The sequence below is a fragment of the Aptenodytes patagonicus genome, chromosome Z (genome assembly GCF_965638725.1).
Source record: "Aptenodytes patagonicus chromosome Z, bAptPat1.pri.cur, whole genome shotgun sequence".
Taxonomy (NCBI): domain Eukaryota; kingdom Metazoa; phylum Chordata; class Aves; order Sphenisciformes; family Spheniscidae; genus Aptenodytes; species Aptenodytes patagonicus.
Window position 1 is genome coordinate 81,611,687 of NC_134982.1, and position 20,798 is coordinate 81,632,484.

The 20,798-nt window shown below is 38.0% G+C and overlaps 1 protein-coding gene across 2 annotated transcripts in view; it reads left to right on the forward strand.

Annotated features, from left to right (window-relative positions):
- The window catches only part of MSH3 (mutS homolog 3), a 124,168-nt gene that overhangs the window by 84,745 nt on the left and 18,625 nt on the right, over positions 1 to 20,798 (forward strand). For both annotated transcript variants that reach the window (XM_076362797.1, XM_076362798.1), the window contains exons 17-20: positions 1,025 to 1,141; positions 3,064 to 3,171; positions 7,015 to 7,129; positions 11,057 to 11,214. In XM_076362797.1, coding sequence (XP_076218912.1) covers positions 1,025 to 1,141; positions 3,064 to 3,171; positions 7,015 to 7,129; positions 11,057 to 11,214 — 498 coding nt within the window. The remainder of the gene's footprint in view (positions 1 to 1,024; positions 1,142 to 3,063; positions 3,172 to 7,014; positions 7,130 to 11,056; positions 11,215 to 20,798) is intronic.

The following is a 20,798-nucleotide window of genomic DNA, read 5'->3' on the forward strand; positions in this document are numbered from 1 at the left end:
AATCTTTCAAAGTACATGTACTGGTGTCAAAACTACAGTCTTGATTCAGTTGTGCCTGTAGTTTGTAGATACAAATCTTTCATAAAATTTTGATCTTATTTTATTCAGAAAGGTAAAGGTAGCTGTGCAAATATCTCTGCATTTCAATAAACTTAGTATGTTTAAAATATTTTACTTGTTCATACAGACAAGCTTTGCTTGCTTTGGTACGTAGTGTTATGTTAGCATGATTTTAGATAGTTTTGGATACTTTTTCTAGTAGGCGAAACAGAGATGGACTGAATTATGTAGTTGGCTTTTTTCTTTTCAGTCATTTGTTTTATTATTTAAACAGGTTGAATACCTTAATGTTATAATGTATGAGCACAGACATCTCGCACCAGAAATAGGTGTAATTAAGGTGAACTCTGAAGTGATGTGTGTTCTATTCACTTATGCAAGAATTCAGTATTAAAAGTGCACAGATTAGACAGAATTAAGATGCTGAAGAACAATTACAGCTAATCTGGATTTTGTAAAAGAATGCCTGGGAAAGCCGAAGTGAGTCCTTAATGAAAATACATAAATAAATAGCAAGGGCCCCAAATGGAAACTAGTATCCATGCAAGACAGTCTGTATTTACTAAGTTTATTTCAGCCTTATCATGAAGTTTTCCTCTTTAAAGTGAATTTTTTTCTTGGAGTTCATTGTATATGCAATCACACACAGAAGAGTCATCCATTTGTGTAGTGTACTGCTGAACAGAATTTTGTGAAATATATAAACCTCAGTGTTGTGTGCTACATTGTGAAAAACATTTTAAAAGCCTTCTGAATGGGCAGTGGTGCAGTAACCAATCACTTTATTCACAATAAAGATCATTGGAATCAATAGAGTTTGGTACCACAGTAAAGGAACTTCTTTTTTAACATCCATTTTCAAGGCTCACAGAAAGTAAGAAAACTAGTCCAATTTTGCATGTAGATGGTGTAACTGATTGCTTAGTAACCTTGGTTTCCTATTTGGCTTTTCTCTGTCTTCCAGCACAAAAGCTGTCAGCCGTTTCCACTCTCCTTTTATTATAGAAAATTACAGACATCTGAATCAGCTCCGGGAGCAGCTAGTCCTTGATTGCAGTGCTGAATGGCTAAATTTTTTAGAGTGAGTTTACAAAATAGAGTCAGTTTTTATCATTGTATTTTATTTTATTTTATTTTTGCTATAAGAACAGAAAAAGAAAGATGTTTATCTTAATTGAATTATCAACTTCTTTTTTATATTGTCCACAACTTTAAAGATAGTCAATTAAAATATTGTTCTTCAATTTAAAGCATTTGAAGGCAAGACCTTTGCAGACTGAGTCCTGAGACCAGCAGTGATGTCTCTAGATTTTAAAATTCTGATTAAGACACACTATTAAATATATAAAGTGGCTCTCAAAATTTGAAAACTAATATCACAGCATTAAGAACCTGAAAGTATGACTGAGTGTATATGAGTGAAACTGAATGTAGTAGTTTTATTACTGAAGTACAATGTGAGATGACAAAAGAATTTATTATACAAGCTAACCAAATTCACTTTTAATATTAATTGAAATAAAGTATGGCTTCACTGTTAAGTGTGCCATTACTAAAAATAATAATAATAAATTAAGTACAATTGCAGTGTTACTTACAGTTTTTGAGTTAGGAATGTTCAGGGTGTTTGGGCAGTGGCTTGGGTGAGTGTGATTCTCTATAGCCTTGTATTTTGTATGCTAGCCCTGCAACTGACTGTGAGTCTGTTTGCTAGAAAGTTATGGGAGTGTTATTGTCCCTCACAACTGGCACGGAAGATCTGTTTGTCTCAGATGAGAGTTTTGAATGAAGTTATTTGACTATTTAGCCAAAGGATCTTTAAAATGGGAGTTTTAAAAATATTTCTCCAACTTCTGAATACCTTTGATTTTTCAGGTGTCTGGTTATCAATTTTTTTTTTTCACTTCCATGAATTACAGACCCACTGAAATTGTTCCTCATGTCATGCAATGATAATTGGCTCACTTTCACTTGTGCGTTTTTCCCTGCTGCAAAAATTTAACAAGTTCTTTCTGAAGTTGTCTCACTGAACATAACTGATGCCAACGTTTGCCTCCTAGTAGGAACTCAGCAATTCTGTAAATTCTGTAGAAACTAGAAGAATATTCCAATTCACTCTGCTCCAAATGTGTTGCCTTTGCAATACTATAAAAACAGTTCTGTTAAATAATTTTTGTGACTGCATTAGCCATGTAAGTTTGAGTAGACCTATTTTAACTTTTCTTCACTTAGATCTGCTGCTTTTCCTGTTCACTTTGCTGTTTTCAATAGTGTTGTATGATAGCAGCATACAACAAGGATAGACCTGTGTGTAGGAAAGCGCTCTTCTTCCCCACCCCTCCATTTATTTATTTATTTATTAAATTTTGCTTCCCTACTGGTTTTATATTCCATGTGGTATCTTTGAGACTAGGAGAGGAAAAAAAAGAAATTCTTGAGGACTAAGAGAATGAACTCTACTGAAAACTGTGTTCTCCTGGTAACGTCATTATTGTACTGGGGGAAGCAATACCATAAATGGAAAATGAATTCTTGTATTTTCTGTTGTAGATACCATATTTTATTGAAATTGTAGACAACTGCTGTGTTCAGGCACTTTTAGTTTATTTTTTTTTTTACTGTAACTTATGGTTGAAGCGAATTGGCAGTTGGGATTCAGTTGCCACTGTGATAAACAGTGGCATTTTTATAAACCTCATTTAGGCAGCAGGAATCAACTGCAGACCCTTTATATGCTATCTAATGAATTTCATTTTGCCTGCTTTCTTGTGCTTAAAATTAATTCACAGTTACAAGGGAGCATGAAGTCCGTCTTGATTAAGATTGTGTCCTCATATTGTAAGTTAATACACTGCTGGGAGATTTGAATTCAGAGTAATTTAAAGACCATAGGAGACCTGTGAGAAGCATGCATGGGGTATATTTTAACAGTACATTTGTATCTGTATGAAATTATTTTCTTCTCTCTTCTTCCTCCTGTTATTTTTTCCTGTTTTCGTATAGCCATTTCAGTGAACATTATCACCCTGTGTCTAAAGCGATTGGTCACCTAGCAACTATCGACTGTCTGTTCTCATTGGCCCAGGTGGCTAAACAAGGAGACTACTGCAGGTAATCAATTTTTAATTTTTATTTAGGATTTTATAGCTAATTATAAGAGAGTATTTTAAAAAAATTGATTTTAATATGTGTACTACGATAAAATGCATTATTAAAATTGTTTACAGTAGTTTCAACTTAATCTGATTTTGTAAAGCAACATTTCTGGGCTTAATGCAAATCTGTAAGCATTGCAGTTCAAACTTGACATCTTATGTTTGTCTGTCTATTGTTTGACCTAAGTCTACTAGATGATATCTCACATGTGTATAAATGTATGTTGGACTTCGCATGGAAATTTTTTTCCTTTCTTTCTTTTTTTTTTTTTCCCAGCAAGGTCTGAATTCATAATGTCTTTCTAATACCTAAGATTCTAAGTTGTATGAGGTATGTTTCAAAGATGTATTTCAGGTAAATAATAGGTAAATATTAGTGCCACCTTCCAAAGCAGTGATGATGCCTCACATAGGATCATGTGTTAGATCTGATGAGCTGTGTACTTCTCTCTACCCAAGACCCACACGTGCACACTGGGCACCGCAGCCTGGGACTCTTGTGGTGCCAAGGCTGTCCCCCCCTGCTCTCTGCAGAGGGGTGATGTGAACCCTCAAGTCCTCCTTCCCCAGAGGTTGGTCCAGAGCTGGCTCCTGAGCATGTACACCCTGCAACTCAGGTCGTCTTCCCCCTCACAAGCCCACATCTCTTGCATTCACACAGACAGTCAGTCTCACTGGGGTGCCTTCTTCCATACTTTGAGGTCTCTGTCCCCAGAGGCACTGGGCACTCACTGAGCCACTGCTTCAGCTTGCTGAGTGCTGACCTGGAGGCCAGCACTTACTGTTTCTGAGGTTTACTTGTAGACACCCCTGCAAGGGCTGTTGGTTTCCAGTCCTGAGCCATTCCCTCTGCCAGACAGTCCACATACTCTCTTTTGAAAAGTGCTGTGTGTAACTTTTAAAATGTTGTCATTGTAGGACTGCACTGCAAGCGCTCAGACAATTGCTTAGGAATAACCATATGAATTAGTAACATTTGAGACCTATGGAAATACAGCAAATCATGTATTAAATGTATGTGGATGAAGGGAGATCAACTTACATATGCTTCTGCTTTTATAGAATCATAGAATCATTGAGGTTGGAAAAGACCTCTAAGATCATCGAGTCCAACCGTCAACCCAACACCACCATGTCCACTAAACCATGTCCCTAAGCGCCTCATCTACTCGTCTTTTAAATACTTCCAGGGATGGGGACTCCACCACTTCCCTGGGCAGCCTGTTCCAATGTTTCACCACTCTTTCAGTAAAGAAATTTTTCCTTATATCCAGTCTAAACCTCCCCTGGGTTATATAGCATTTTTATATAGCATTAAGGAGAATATTGATTACTTCTGGACTTTTGGGATCTTTTGTACCTCTATCAAAATCTCTTTGAAAGTAATTGCTCACTTATTTCTGTATACTCAGATGAGAAAACAAACTGAAATCTGATTAATTCACTGTGCAGAGTTTAAATAATTCACTGAATTTTAAAGAGTATCTTAGAGCTTATAAACTGGCAGGAAAGAGACTTCTCAGTGAAACTTCAGCTGCAGGGAAGGTGTCAATAATTAATTTTGGAGGGCTACTGAAGGAAAGATGGGACTTTCGTATTAACTAATTTAAGTATTTTGGAGGAATGTTTTTTGATTAAGTGCGGATTGTTTCATATCACTCTACCTGAGGCACATAAATGAGTTGTGAAGTCAGGAGCACAGGTGCTCCTCCACATAGCTGTTGGAGAGAGGTAAGCACCTCTTACAGTTTTGAGGCGTCTCGGGGACCCCTGTGTTGGGAGACTCATCCTTTACACAGACTATGTGCAACATCAGGGCTCTCAGGCAGCGAAGTTAGATACCTAAAGATCATGGTGTAGGTAGCCCAGAGATCATCATCTGATGTTTGAGTATCCACTCTGCAGGCTGTGAATTTGTTTAACTTTAAGGAATGCTGTTGAAAAGGTAGTACATGACCGCATTCCAGAGCGATTTACTTTTTTTTTATCTCCCCCCCCCCCCCTTACTGCATGACACATGATTGTCTGATTGTGGGAACAAAGGGTAGGGAAAGACCTTTTGAATGACTGGCTGAGGCCCTACTTCTGCAGGCCCCATTGTCTGAAACCAGAACAGGCAGTCAGCAAGGCTCATGGCATCCTGAAACCACATCCTGTCTCACAGTTACATGGAGGGAGGCTTGAGCAGTTAAAAAACGGGAATTACTTCCAAAGACAGGGCAGAATTATAAAATGGCAAATGGATCATTTAGCTGTTATCTCCCTCTCTTAAATGCAAAGTGGAGAGGTACAGGAGGAAGTGCTTCTAGGTATGTGCTCCTCCCTTTTCAGAGCATCACATTACAGCTCCAAACTGCTTAGCCTCCAGCAAATGGAGAGTGAAATTTCCTTTCTTTGTCCCCAAGGCCTAAGACTCTGTCTATATTGGTTTCATCTCAGCTATACAACTGCTGGAAATATCTTTATGATAAAAAACCCACACCATTGTCAGCTTGCACCTCTTTCCCCAGTGCTTTGTGTTCCTAATATGCCATTTATTTTACTTCCATTTTCCTTTCAAATTGCATCATCATTCTTCAACCCAAGAAAAATCACACTCCCCATATCTTGTCTTCCCTCTCAAGTCCACCCAAATTGTTAGGCAATTTCCAGTCAAAAAATTCTGTGGCTTTATTCCAGCATTCTCTTTTTCTCAGCTGCTGCCACTTTCCTAAGTTACTGTTCTTATTTCAGAGTGATTGTATGTCTAGTGTAGGAAATGTTGCTGAGACATGAAACCACATTTACCTCTCTGTTGAATGCTGCACTTCAGTTTACGATGAAAAAGTAAACCTAGGTTGCAGAGAACAAAAAGAAATCATAGTCATAATTCAGTGGAACATGGTTCTTTTGCATTTTTTGTTCTGTGAAGAACACACAGCTCTTGGAGATGAAGCTTTTTCAGACATGGAGATATGTAACAGAATTATACATGTTATATTAGTAGACATGTAGACAAATTTGGAGTTAAGGTGGAAGCATTTGAGATAAAACTTCTTTTTACATGGTTTGGAGATGAGAGAAAAAAAGTAAGTAGTATTGATCTGGTTTGCATATTAATTTCTAAAAAGGTACTGTCATTTCAGTGTTTCAACTTAGATAGTAAGCTCTTTCTATAGACAGTTATTGTTTGATGACTCTTGTACATGTTTGGGAATTGCTGTTGGTTTATGAGAGCTGCTAATGTTTATAGGAGAGTTACAGCTCTGTCATACTGCAGTCTTTGATTTGTATCGCTTAATGTGTTATCAGTCATAATATACATAGTTGGACAATTTTCTTAACTCCCACACTCCAGTTAGGACTTAATGCAGTAAGAAGCTGGACCAGTTCATCAGCAAGATCATTCTGAGAATATGAAATGTATCTGCAAAAGGTGACACTTTGCAGAAGTTGGTGCAGTGGTGGGAAGAAAGTGGACTGTCCTCCAGTTTCGGGGTTTTGCTATTGCTTGTTCATTTTGTAGTTCTTAATAGTTCTTTAGAATACCCATAAACGACTGAAAACATTCCCTAGGTAATGAAAAAACGAAGAAAATACTCTAAAATTTCTTTATCCCATCTGCTAATATTTTTTTTATAACTGAATGAAACCAAGGAAGACTTTAGAAATATTTGATAGCAGTAATTCATTTTTGTCATTTGTATTTTTTTCACAAAAATCTGCATCATAGATGACCCTCCTGCAGACTTTAGTTACAGTAGTTCTAAATAAATCAGTTACAATAAACATTGAAATTAACGTCTCTTCCTTTTTGCAGACCAACTGTGCAAGATAATCGGCGAGAAATAATTATAAAAAATGGGAGGCACCCTGTGATTGATGTACTACTGGGAGAACAGGATCAGTATGTTCCAAATACCACTAACCTTTCAGTAAGTACTGAGATACTGTTTGAGCTTCAAAATCATTCAAGGGAAGGAATCTGGCATATGCTTCTTGGCCAGGAAGTTAAAATAAGTAATTTAATCATACAACTGTCTGCTTGGTTGCCTTTCAGAGAGATACTGCTAGGTGTGATCACATCTGTTTTGTCCTTTTTCTGATATCTTGCAGCCAGATGCTCTCTTTACAGCCTTGTTCAGTCTTAATGGCATAAAGAAAAGTGATCTCAAAATTAGGAAAATGAAAGTTTTTAATGGTTATTTTTGAAAAACAAATGAATAATTACAATTTTTTTAACAGCGTCATCAGGAGTCTGCGTTTTGTCATAACTTTATCTCAAATTTGTGGAGTTTTTTAATATACAGAATAGCAGCAACTTAAGTTTCTGCGTCCTGGTTTCAGCAGGGATAGAGTTAATTTCCTTCCTAGTAGCTGGTACAGTGCTGTGGTTTGGATTTAGGATGAGAACAAAGTTGATAACACACCGATGTTTTAGTTGTTGCTAGGTAATGCTTACACTAGTCAAGGACTTTTTAGTTTCCCATGCTCTACCGACTGAGAAGGCTGGAGGTGCACAAGAAGCTGGGAGGGGGCACAGCCAGGACAGCTGACCCCAACTGGCCAAAGGGACATTCCATACCATGTGCCGTCATGCTCAGTACATAAACTGGGGAAAGCTGGCCGGGGGGGGCTGCTGCTCGGGGACTGGCTGGGCATCGGTTGGCAGGTGGTGAGCAATTGTACTGTGCATCACTTGTTTTGTATATTATTATTGTTGTTGTTGTTATTATTATTTTATTTCAATTATTAAACTGTTTTTATCTCAACCCACGAGTTTTTCTCACTTGTGCTCTTCCAATTCTCTCCCCCATCCCACTGCAGGGGGGGGAGCGTGGGAGCGGCTGTGTGGTGCTCAGTTGCCGACTGAGGTTAAACCACAACACTGTGTAACATGTTACAGGCACAGTTTTCCAAATTAATTCTAAGATAGCTCAGATATTTTTTTAGGTATTTCTCTACTATGTGTTTTCCTTTCTTTCTGGAAGTATTAATTTCATACAGCCTTTCTTAATCTGAGAATGCAGACTTGGAGCTCTGACTCTTCACTATGTAGTATCGAGTACATGCTCTGTAGACTGCACATGAGTTGTAAGAAGCCTTTCATATTAACATACGATAAAGATCCCCCATGTGCAGCTTGCAGGCTGTATGTTACCCATAAATCTCCCTCTGACTGTTGTTTTCTGCAATAGAGAATGATGTTGAGCCTATTACTTGCTTGGTATTGTTGTCAAGAGGTCAAAGAAAGTGGGGGAGCTACTTCTTAACATTTTCTATGCAATGTTACATAAATTGTATGACCTAAATTACCTAAAGTTGCTATAAATATGCAATTACCATAGGTAGGAAACATTGTTGTATTTTATTTCACATATCTGTTTCTGATAACCGTATTTTGGTTTGTTTCCTTCTTGTTTTTTCCTGAAAAACTAAAATCTGTCTTTTAAATTACATGTCCTTTTGGCATTTTTTGTTAAATATTTACCTATCTATATCTTTTTTGAAATACTACATTTCTGTTTGTAATGAATATAAAAGCTTGCAACTTAACTCTGAATACGTAATTGCCTTTTCATACAGTAAATATAGAAAAGGTATGAAACAGGTATCAGTGTGGAGCATTGCTGTGATAAACACCATTCAAATTTGTATGTATTTCTCTGGAAATATTTTTAAAAGCTGTTCTATACTGAACAATGATACAGATATTGTGCAATACTTCAGGGAATGTTTTCAAAATTATTTATCAACTCCGAACAAGTGACAGATGGCATTTACAAAAAATTCAGCATTTCATTCAGTAATCATCATGCACTTTCCCCTGTTAGTCCCATTCTTATGTTGGCTTTCTAAATACTGAATATTACAAAATCAAGTGATCGTGGTAGAATCACTTTTGCCTCTAGTGTTGGTTTGAGTTCTCTCTTTTTCTGAGAGAGGTGGGTGGGAACCCAGTTTATTAAAATGCCTCTGGTTTTAAACTGGTGTGTTTGAATCAGCAGGAAATGCATCTCCTGTCATGTTTTCAGCTGAAATGTTGTCAAATATCTAACTTCAGGAAAAGCTTTCTTGTAGTGCCCTGAAATAAACATCTTATTTTTCCATTCCCCCTTTCCTCTCCAAATATTCTTGGATTCTTTTAGTACTTTTAACTTTAGCCATAAATTCCAGTAAGATGTTAGCTTATGGCTGCATGCAGTTGTGAGGGCAGATGGGTTCTCTGGTCTGATGTTACAGTATATGTTCTTTCTGAAAGCTGGCTTTGCAAACTGGCCACCAGTCTCACAACACGGTTGGAGGGATACCAAACACATGCAAGAAATTTGTGGATTTTAACAGATGAACTCATTCTGGTTTTAAGTATCTATAAATTCTGTTGTGTTGATCCAAATGGTGACCCTGACAAAGGTTTAATAGCAGTGTTGAAACTATACCTTGGAGACTAGAATGTTATGAATTTTGTTCCCATGTAGTCATATGCATTTTGTTACACCCACCCTTTATTCCTGATGATGGGATTTTCTGGGTTTTGGCTTTATTGTGACTTCTTTATGGATGGGATGTTCTTAGCAAAAGCTAAATAGCTTTTTACATATAATAAATACTGATTGCATGTATCTTCTGTATGATCTGGATTATGATATAAAAGTGACAGTCCTATATGAAATTTATTTGCCTCCCTCTTAACAGAATGAAAGCCTGATCAAAAAATGAATCTGTAAAGATAGTGAGGTTTATTCTGTGGAGTTTTTTCTTCTCCCCCCCCCGCCCCCCCCCCCACCTTGTCACAGTGCCTGATCAGTTCCAAGTTTTCTAAGTAGGGTGGCTAATGTATGTTCATTATGCACAGCTTGTCCTTTCTTGTATGCCCCTCCCATGGGGCAGTGGAATATGCTGACTTTTGGTTAGTTCACCAATTGTTGGATTTCATTGTATATACCCACCAATTGTTGGATTTCATTGTATATACCCAGTAGAAAGGAAAAGTCTAGTTGTCTGAAGTCCTCGTATAACTTAATTTCCTAGTCTTGATTCAGGCTATGAGAAAGCTTTATAGATTTATTGATGAGTTTTAATTTTGTATTAGCAATTGTCTTGCATCAGAGGAAGACAGTTTTATTCTGGAGCCATAGACACGTAGCAGTACTGTAGGGAGCCTTACAGCTGAGACGAGCTCTTGCATCTGATTTCATTTTCCATAGGATTTCAGTGGTTAGATACACTGATCAATCAGAGATTGGATACAGTCTGCTCACAATATCTGTGTTGCAGTCAAGTATTGCCAAACTCGGCAATGTCTTGATTTCTTCTTGTAGGCAGTCTGTTTGAATGTTGTACCAAGGCAAGCAATTATGAATGGGTATAAAATCTAGGTCAGGTCTTTTGTCTGCCAGATCTTTTGCCTATTAGGCAGTGAGAACTCAAACTGGAGAGGAATCCAGATCATAATCAAATTAGGACAGCACTGGCTATGCTAAAAGCTGATGAGTTTCTCCCTTTCTCCCAAGAAAATTGCACAGAAAGTTCTTGGAGTGCTTTTTTGGCTTCTTGGTGGAGAAAGGGAAAGTTCCTTCTCACTGTCCATTTTGCTCAAGAGTAATGAAAGTTGATTGCGATGCTTCTCTCTCACCAGCCTGGAGAGGTCTTAGGAAAATTTATCCGAGACTTCATAATATCTTGAAAAGTAAATGCGATGAACTCCAAGAATGAAGGAAACTGTTCACCTAGAAACAGAATGTTTAATCCTGAGGACTTGTCCTTTATCCGTCTAAGCACATACACACACACACACGAGACTTTCTTGTAAAAGCGCCATGTGCAGGACAATATATTTGACCACTCTTTTATGTTTCCAGGGAGATGGCGAAAGGGTCATGATAATAACTGGACCCAACATGGGAGGAAAGAGCTCCTATATAAAGCAAGTTGCATTGATCACAGTCATGGCACAAATTGGTTCTTACGTTCCTGCAGAGGAGTCGACAATTGGTGTTGTGGATGGTATTTTTACCAGGTAATCTTTCAAAACTTGCTGTATGTTTACAAAAATGTTATTGTGGAAGGGTGTGTGTGTATATATCAAAGTATAATTTCATTTTTCATTTAGAACTTTAGAATTTATAATTGAAGTTTCCTTTTTCATTTTAAATACATGCATTGGGTGTTAGGTTTTGATTCTGATTTTCTAGTAAGCTATAGTACTTGTTTTGGAATCTTTGAATCTTTAAAGGATAAGAATGTTAATGTGTCTGTCTTGATTAAGATCCAGATATCTAACTTCATCTGCCTGAATGGACATCTGAGCCAAATTTGTTTTGCTGGGTGATAGCCAAATGATGTTTCCCCTAAAATGAATGCTGTCACCTCTAAAAATCATGTCACAGTTTCTTCTGTGCAGTTATACATACTCACAATATTTTGGGGCTGTGTATAGTCTATGCTTACTATCCTTCCCGTACTATGTCTTGAACACACTTTACTTGATGTCTTTTAAAGAATGAATAATGGCAGTTCATTTCACTCAGTCTCTCATTTTTAAGATAGTGCTGAGTAATTTTTAAAGATTATCAGTACAGTCAAAACTTTTGTATTTTATAATCTAATATTACTGAGGATTATCCAGCTGTTTTTTCCCCTTTTTCTTTACTCTGTTTTTTAATCAGCAAAAGTTCTGTGTTACTGTTGGTATTTGAGATGGATAATTATTTATGGTTATGAGTTTCACAACAATCATGTATCTGTGGTAGAGTTATCTTTCCTGAAATCCTAGTTCTGTGATGGCAGTGTGCATTTCAGTGTTAACTTTTAACAGAGAATCTTAAATACTAATCTGGATTGCTTCATCATATAAAGATGTTGTGGTTTTATGCCTCACTGTGTCATGACAAAAATGAATGAAATCGCACTTTGATACGCTTCAGTGCTAAGCAGTTGAACAAATTAGAAAACAATTTGTATTAACTTTCCAAAATTAATTGGAGCTGAAAATTCAAAATGGTTAACTTTTTTTTCCCTACCCTGTGTTGAAAGTAATTGACTGGTTGATTGGATGAGCATTTCTCAAGGGGACATGGATTTCTGATTTACTTTACAGAAAAAACATTACAACATTACTAACAATTTGAAGATTATTTTTGTCTTCCTCTGTGTTTTGTAGGTGAACTTAGAGTACTTTACTTGTGTTCACACTGACTTAATTTCTAACCATACACATATGTCCGTTAGTCTTAAGCTTAGTATCCCCCCTTTCCTCTACTTTTATTTGACTGTCGTTGCAACAGGATTATTTCTGCAGAAAAATTAAGAAATGTGACACAGTCACTGGGAGTGCCATTTTGTTTTGTGCCCACTAGAAAGTGAACAAACTGTTTTTTGTCCTCTACAGTGTGAAAACCTTGAAATGAATATATCTGAGTTCCACCTGTTCCCCAGTGTATTTCTCTGATTCCACTTAGCTTTTCTCTACATCATAGGTATTTTTCACATCTGTTCTGATAAGGTAGTGTGGTTGAAGGTAAAACTTAGGCTTTTAGATTTCAAGCCAAGCAGACCTAGAGTGCGATACTTACTGGCTGTGAGGTTTCAGACCATTTAATTTGGAGCCCAGTCAGATTCTAGCACAGGGGATTGATTCCCCCCCCCCATCTAAATTAGCTTTGGAAGCTCAGCTGGATATGCCATTCTTCATTTACTGTGAAATGTGTCAAATACCAGATGAATATACTACAGAATTACTTAAATTCTTGTCATTGCCCTGGTAATTAAGAGTGATCTAATTGGCCTAATATTAATCAAGAAGAAATTGAAAATATATTATTGAGATAGAAATAGTCATGCATTAGTTAAAAGGTTAACAGGAAGCAACAAAGCTGAGTTTATGTATTGCATTCCTTCAGAAATCCAGGATGGTCACTTCAATTTGTAAAAGATTATCAGTGGAACTGCTTGTCTGTGCATCTGTTTAAACTTCTGTATAGTGTAATTTGAGGGAATCGATCGTACTGTTACGACAGGCATTAGCCATTTGCGATGTACTTACAGGATGTTAGATCTTGACCCAGTTGTAGCTTTCCTTCCAGTACAAACGTTTAGGAGAATACTTGCATCATGATTTTGCTTCAGTCCTGCGGAGTATGGGGGCTTTCCTTGCTCTACATAGCCAAGTACTGACATCCGTGCTCCCCAAGTAGGTGAGTTGTCGGTGCTTTTTTCTGTTGTTGTGGTTTAAACTCAGCCGGCAACTAAGCACCACCCAGCTGCTCTCTCACTCCCCCCAGTGGGATGGGGGAGAGAATCGGAAGGGTAAAAGTGAGAAAACTTGTGAGTTGAGATAAAGACAGTTTAATAGGTAAAGCAAAAGCCGCACACGCAAGCAAAGCAAAACAAGGAATTCATTCACTCCTTCCCATTGGCAGGCAGGTGTTCAACCATCTCCAGGAAAGCAGGGCTCCATCACACGTAATGGTTACTTGGGAAGACAAACGCCATCACTCCAAACATCCCCCCCCTTCCTTCTTCTTCCCCCAGCTTTATGTACTGAGCATGACGTCATATGGCATGGAATATCCCTTTGGCCAGTTTGGCTGTGCCCCCTCCCAATTTCTCGTGCACCTCCAGCCTTCTCAGTCGGTAGAGCATGGGAAGCTGAAAAGTCCTTGACTAGTGTAGGCACTACCTAGCAACAACTAAAACATCGGTGAGTTATCAACATTATTCTCCTCCTAAACCCAAAACACAGCACTGTACCAGCTACTAGGAAGGAAATTAACTCTATCCCTGCTGAAACCAGGACATCTGTCCCGCTGTATTTGATTGTCAGTAAGCGGTCTTTAGTGCCCAGTCTGGTCTTTGCCTAACTCCTGCTTCATTTTCACCTTCTCCAAATCATGAACTTCACCCTCTGCAATGAGAAAAGGAGTAACTTACCAGATTCTGCAACTCAGAGGCTCAAGGTGTACAGAGACTGTCCAGGAAGTAGGCACCTCTCTTTTGGTTCGTTTGGGTTTTTTGGGTTGTTTTTATCCCCCCCCCCCCCGGGTTCTGGGAAAGGTCTTAAAATACGTAAGTCTGTCAGGCCAGGTTAATGCGGTGTTATATTCCAGGTATTTCTTAGCGCTAGGAAGTTATCCTTGTAATTGTTTTTAATGCCTGGTTGGAGGAGAAAAACAACAAATTCAGCTGCCACATGGTATGTCCTACATTGTTTCTTTAATGCTCTGTCTGGCTGAACATAAATTTCTAAAGCCTCAGCTTTTGCCAGGGACTCTGCTCTGGTAGGGAGTGAGCTTGAAGAGATCAGAGATTTTCTCTTAACTTGCCCCCAGTTTTGCTGTTTTGTTTTGTTTTCTTCTTCTGTGTTTTTATTTTGATGGTTGTTTTTGATTGTGGTTTTTTTTTAATATAATACAGCTATGTAGACTTCCTTTCTGCACTGACACCCCAGGCCACAAGTGTCTTGCTGGAAAATAGGATTTTTTCATTGATAACTTTGGTATATTTTTAATCTTGTAAAAATATTGCATAGGAAGATGTCAGTTTCCAAGTTATTTTCATCACTGCCATGGTGTGTTGTTTTCTAGATGCTGCTATTAGCATAGCACCCCTGCTGTGAGGGATGCTTTACAGGCTGACTCTATGAGGAGTTCTGTGCATCAGGAGCATCAACAGTTCTGCTGCTTGCTAAATTTTTTGGAATATTGGTGTTTTATACTGCAATCTTTTTTATTTGTAGACTACACCTTCAAAGTGTGAATTTATATAGGTTTAAGAGATTAACATTCGTCTAAGATTTGTGTCTTGTGTTCTAAGTAGGGTTTCCATGGAAATTGAAAGGTTGCTACTATGGTTATTCCTTTGGATATATTTAGTATTTATGTGTTATAGCTTCTCTAAATGGACATTCTCTAAATGCTGCATTATATTAAACATTTTTAAAGATGCAAAAGGAATTGTCTTGCTTACAGGTACAGTGAAAATAGGAATGATTCATCTTCATTACTGGGTGTGTAGACAAAATACAGTGCTAAGGCTAGTCCAGACATTTCAGAGTAGTGTTGATAATTCCATCCTGAAGAGGGGGAAAGGGAGAGAATCTTCCACTGCATAATGCCCCTGAGCCCAGATGATAAGCTGTTACAAGTCTATAAATTGAAAACTTGGAGGGGGGGAAGAGTCATTTCCTACAGTACCCTGCTTGTGTTGTTCACTTCTTAAGGAAGTCTCTGAGTGCTCCTATGGACTCTCCCAAATCTCACCATTTCTTATGTGTAAAAACAACCTTGCTATTTTCATTGCTATGCTTTGTTCCTAATCCTGGGAAGGGGGTGCTAGGGGTTCTGAAATAAGTAAAAAGTACAAAAAAAAAAAAAAAAAGTAAAAAGCTTTATTGTTAGGTGGCTCCAGCTTCATAACATCAGACTAAAAAGATGCTAAATCATTCTCCATATTTCTGTATTTTTATTTAAAGCTGGTTTTAGACTAGATGTCTATATTGTATTATTAAAGTGTTTGTATAAATTTCTCACTTGAAATTCTGTACTTCCATTATTGTTTTCATGAGTCAATGTATGTGTAAACCATTTTTGTACAAAAAAGTTACTACTTTTCAGACCGTATGCTATGCCCATTATTTTAAAGGCTAGGTATGTAATATGGAGGGAGTACACAATATTTTGAGGATGTTTTGCTAGTTGCTGTTTTCTTCTTTTTTTTTTTTTCTTCTCCAATAAGGGATAATGTTGTCATGCAACCTTTGCTTAAAGAATTTAATTTAATCAGTGCCATTACAGTTAAGAATTTTAGAAGAGTTTTGGAAACGTCAGCGCCCAATCTATATTGACTTTCAATGGGATTTGAGTATTTAATTGTCTGACGTTTGAAAATTCCCATCCAAGTTTCTCCTTGCAGTAAATGGGTTCATTTTTTGCTTTAAATTAACCTTCAATTTGTGTTAGTTCTTCTAATATAGTTATTCAGACATTGAATAACTATAAGTTATTCTTATAGTATATGTTTCTCTGTGTGTTTGTGTAGAAAGACAAAGCAAGTGTGGACATGCACATATGGAGGAAATAATGAAAGAAATTCTGTTGACCTAATCGTGCATTCAGAAGGGATGATGTTTAGCTGCTGAAGAAAGCTGACCTTTAAAGAGGTCCCACTTACAATCAATTATTGATATAATTTCTTACAGCTAGAAAACTTAAGCCTACTTCCTGTAGGTCATCGGTAGCTTTTCATGAGGGTCAATTTTCAAAATTGAGAGAGAGAGAATGTTATAACAATTTGAAGGTAAAATATGTTCAAATAAACAAGCTAAGTAATAGTTCAAATTACCAAATGCCTTGTATTCAAGATTTTAAGCATCAATTTATTGAAATCACAAGCTACCATTAGAAAGAATACTGTAAAGGAGACCAATTCTTACCAACTCTAGGCAATGGTAAGGGGACAAAGAAGAATTTCCTTCCTAGAGCGCTCACCTGCCTGGCTTTCTCTCCTTTTGTTAAACTAAAAGCTATTTCACTTATTTCAGTGATCAGACGTAAGTATGCACAGTCACACTATAGTGACATACATCCTCCAGTGAAGTTTTATACCGTCAGCCAAACTGAGCATACTATTAAAGGTGCAGCTGCAGTTGTCTGAACTAATACATTGCACTGTGCTTCAATTGCATTTGAAAACTGCCTCTTGCAAGTTATGTGCTGCCTCCTTAAAGGTTAAAGGAATAAATAGACGCACCAGTAAGATGCACGTAGATTATCCTCTCATGCACTTCATGTCTCTCAAAAGAGTTATCTTGCTGTTTACTGATCCTCAGCATGTCTTTAATCCTCATGATGGCAAAGAAATAGAGTTTGAATTGTCCAAGAAGGTATATTAGGAAAACAGAGGGGTAGAGGAGGTTGGCAATACAGGTTAACAGGTGGTAGTGGTATGTTGCCTAGGTAAGCAGCAGTTTAATTCTTTAGCTTTATGTAAGACATGCAGTTGTCTGCACTTCAAGGTAATTGTCTTGGTACAGGCTCTGCATATCACATGATCTGTATTAAGGTGTACAGAACTTTGTCCTACATTTTATCCTTGTAACAGAAGATTTAAATGTATTTTTAACATGGAGGGCACTCCTCATTGCTAAGTCTATAGTTAGGAGATACTCAGTTCAAATTCCACTGTGTATCTGAAAATGATGTGAAAACAGATGGTGGTTGCTCACCTCGGCTAGGGAGGGATGGTTTTGTTCTTCTAGCTTGTCTTACATGTCTATATACAGGGTCTTTCAGATAGACATGGCCACAAGTGGAATCTGGAATCTCTCTGTTCCAGGGTTTACGTTACATAGCTATTTTGGTATTTTCTTGTCTGTCTTCCGTGTCTAATGATTTTGAACATGTGCAATAGTTGCTCATTCAACTAAAACTAGAGTGCAGAAATCTTCAGGCAGCTGATCCTTATGTGTCTGTTTGGCATGACAGAGTTGCAGAGCCATATAAATTAGGCCCTCTGACTTTAAGCTGTTGCTATCATACAGTGACCTGATGCTTCTGATTGATTCAGCAGAAGCTGTGTCCTGCTGAGGTATTTGCATGTGTCCCTGCCTTGCATGTGGTCTACTTGCGTTCACAGATGTGGAAACCAAGAGAGAGCATGAGGTTCAGGCTGTGCTTCTTGAAGGTGTCTTTGGAGGCAGCCTTCAGACCCCAGTGCAGAGACCTACCTCATTGTCCTTCATACACAGGAAACTGCTATCAGCTTTTGTGATCTTTGGGTCTATAAGTAGAGGGAGGGGGCAGAGGAAAGGAAAGGATGTTTTCTACATTGGTCAAGAACTGCCACCCTCATCTAACACTGAAATAATGAGGGAGTTTAATCCCCCTTGCCACTGGACTTAGTTGGGTCGTTTTATTTCAAGTCTAGCAGGATCCAGTTCCAGCCATGTACCTTGCCAAGGAGTGGTGATTCTGAGTTGATCAATGAGTTGAGTAAAGGAAAGGAATTTTGATTGCTGCAAGGGACAACAGTGCTACTGAGAGACTTGCCAACTGAAGATCACCTCCTGCTATTGAAAATTGCATTTCAGAACCTACCCATGTGAGCATCAGCTATGTCCTCACAGTTGTTGCATGTGGTGACGCAGTTCAGGGGACTCTACTCATGCCGTCACCTGTTTGATCTTTCTAGAGTCTAGCAAAACTTCTCTGAACAGGCTGTATCTACCCTTGAAAAGACATCCCACGTGTATGCATTACTCAGTTTGCCATAGGAGTGACAGTGAACGAGATACCGCCAATCAGTCCCGGACCAGCACATCACTCCAGCCTGGCTTTTTTAGCCCAGTTGAGCCTGCTTTCTTGTGATAGAGTGGCACTCTGTCTTAGAGGCACCCTAGTAGTCCCTACCAGATAATCCTTCTTTCTCTTCTAAGAAACGGAATAGGTGCAAGGAAAGCAAACTCCTTCTGTCTTCTCAGTTCTATGGAGAAAGTGACCACATATGTTTTGCACCAGTCAGCCAGTCAACTTATATTATGCCTTTCAGTTTAAAGAGGAAATGGCATTATTTATACGTATGCCTGCCTTAACATGGTGACAGTGATGAGATTAGGTCTCTTTTTGTCAGTAGGAAGCTGCTTTAAAGGCCAAGACATTTCATCACAGAGTCCCTCTTAAGTAGGTAACACAATGTGTCATGCTGTTCTGCCAGCTGGTGGCTGTACTTCCCTTGCTGCCTGTCAACACTTGCTCTGCTACTGCTCAGGTAGTATCTTCAACTGATCCTGAAATCTGCAAAGCTGAGATGTGGGCCATTCCACTTAAATTTGTGAGCATTGCACATTTGCATGGGCAAGAGCTTGATGTTAGATCTAAAAAAGCAGTATTTGAATGCCTGCTTGACTGACGTGACTGGCACTCGTCATTTCCATCATCCTGTGAGTAGAAAGACCTGTGTCAGTCACGTGCAATTGGATCCACAAAGATGGAAGAGGAAAGGGCATTTGCATATCCCAAAGTGATATTTCTTGTATGAGGTACTACAGCCATCATGGATCCTTTCACCCATATTATTTCTCAGCCTTGGTAGTTGGCACCTAAAAGAGAATTTACTGGCCAGAAAATAAGGGAAAGTTTGCGGCTGCACCTCTGTAGGCTCATGCAAGAATGCAGAATGCATGGAGTTCTTAGCTTGTTCACATAACCCCTGCAAGGACTGCAAGTATCTGCTTCTGCAAGGTGTGTGCGAGAGGTCTTTTCCCATTGGTGTACACTACTTTTTTTTACGTTTTTTTGTTTTCCTTGTGCCAAAAAGATCTCATGTATTGTCAGTGGCATGGTCATCAGCTGAAGAGCACAAACATGAGATGCAGAGGACTCGGGAGAGTGTAGATAATATGTTCTTTCTGTCAGGTCCTCTTACTGTGCACAGCAGAGCATGGCTATTCCTCTGCCAAGGTGAAAAAACAAACTGGGGTCAGCTTCTGACTGGCACATTGCTCTCCCATGTAGGAGAAGTACAAGTTTATTCTACCTACAGGTGTATTTTACAAAGGCAGAACTGTGACTAGGTGTAGCAAATTCTTACATTTGATACCAGGGACTTTTAGGAACAACTGAAGTTGTTTTAAAGTCCCTAATGCGTACCTTGTTTGGGCATGGTCTAGAAGATAAGAGATGATAATCTGGAAAGAAATGCTATTAAAGCTTAGAGGACAGTTTAGGGATGAAGGATTTCTTCAAAGTAAACTAAAAAACCCAAGAAAACTCATCCCTTATTAATCCACATTTCTTTTAAAGGCTGTGCATCAAAGGTGCCATAATGCTTTCTTCTCTATGTTTTATTCAAAATGTCTTTGACCTCTGAATGGTGGAGTTGACTTTCAAAACAGTCGGATCTTACAGTAGATATATTTTGGATGTTACCTCCCTAAATACTTTAACAGCTATTTAATTCTGACAACTTGACAAATTCGTATTACTGTTTTGTCAAGAGTGTGTGGAGCTGAAAGAAACTAGTAGACAAACCTCACTATTTTCTCTCTAGACAAACTTTTTTTTTTAAACTGGATAAAATGTACATATTTATGGCATCATTACAAATTTTAGTACAATTAAAAATCATGATGGAAAGCAAATATTGTGTTCACACCTGCAAACATTTCGGCAATCAGTTTTGGATGTTTGTATTTACTTTTTCTTTGCTTCGTTGGAATGTCACCATTATAAAAATTTGAAAGATATTTAAAATTGCATGGTTTACTTTAACAGATTAAAATGTTCCAAGGCTTGTTAAAAGTACATTTTATAAGAAATCTTGAGAAAATCAGAAAGCACAGGATGGAGTGGTATGTGAAGCAGGAAAAAGGGAATATTTCTATTGGAATGGAAATTGAGTGGAAGATGTTTTCCAGGTGCTTTTCACAATAAATTGAAATCTGAGGTAAATCACTTAAGAAGAAAAACAAAATAGTGCTCATAAATATTAATGGAAATGAATGTTCCATTGATCTAACTGCTGGTGGCAAAAAACTTCCCAGCTTTTTGTAACTAGGCAAATAATATTGCACTTAATTTCATTCCAGTTTTACCAGTTGATTAGTAG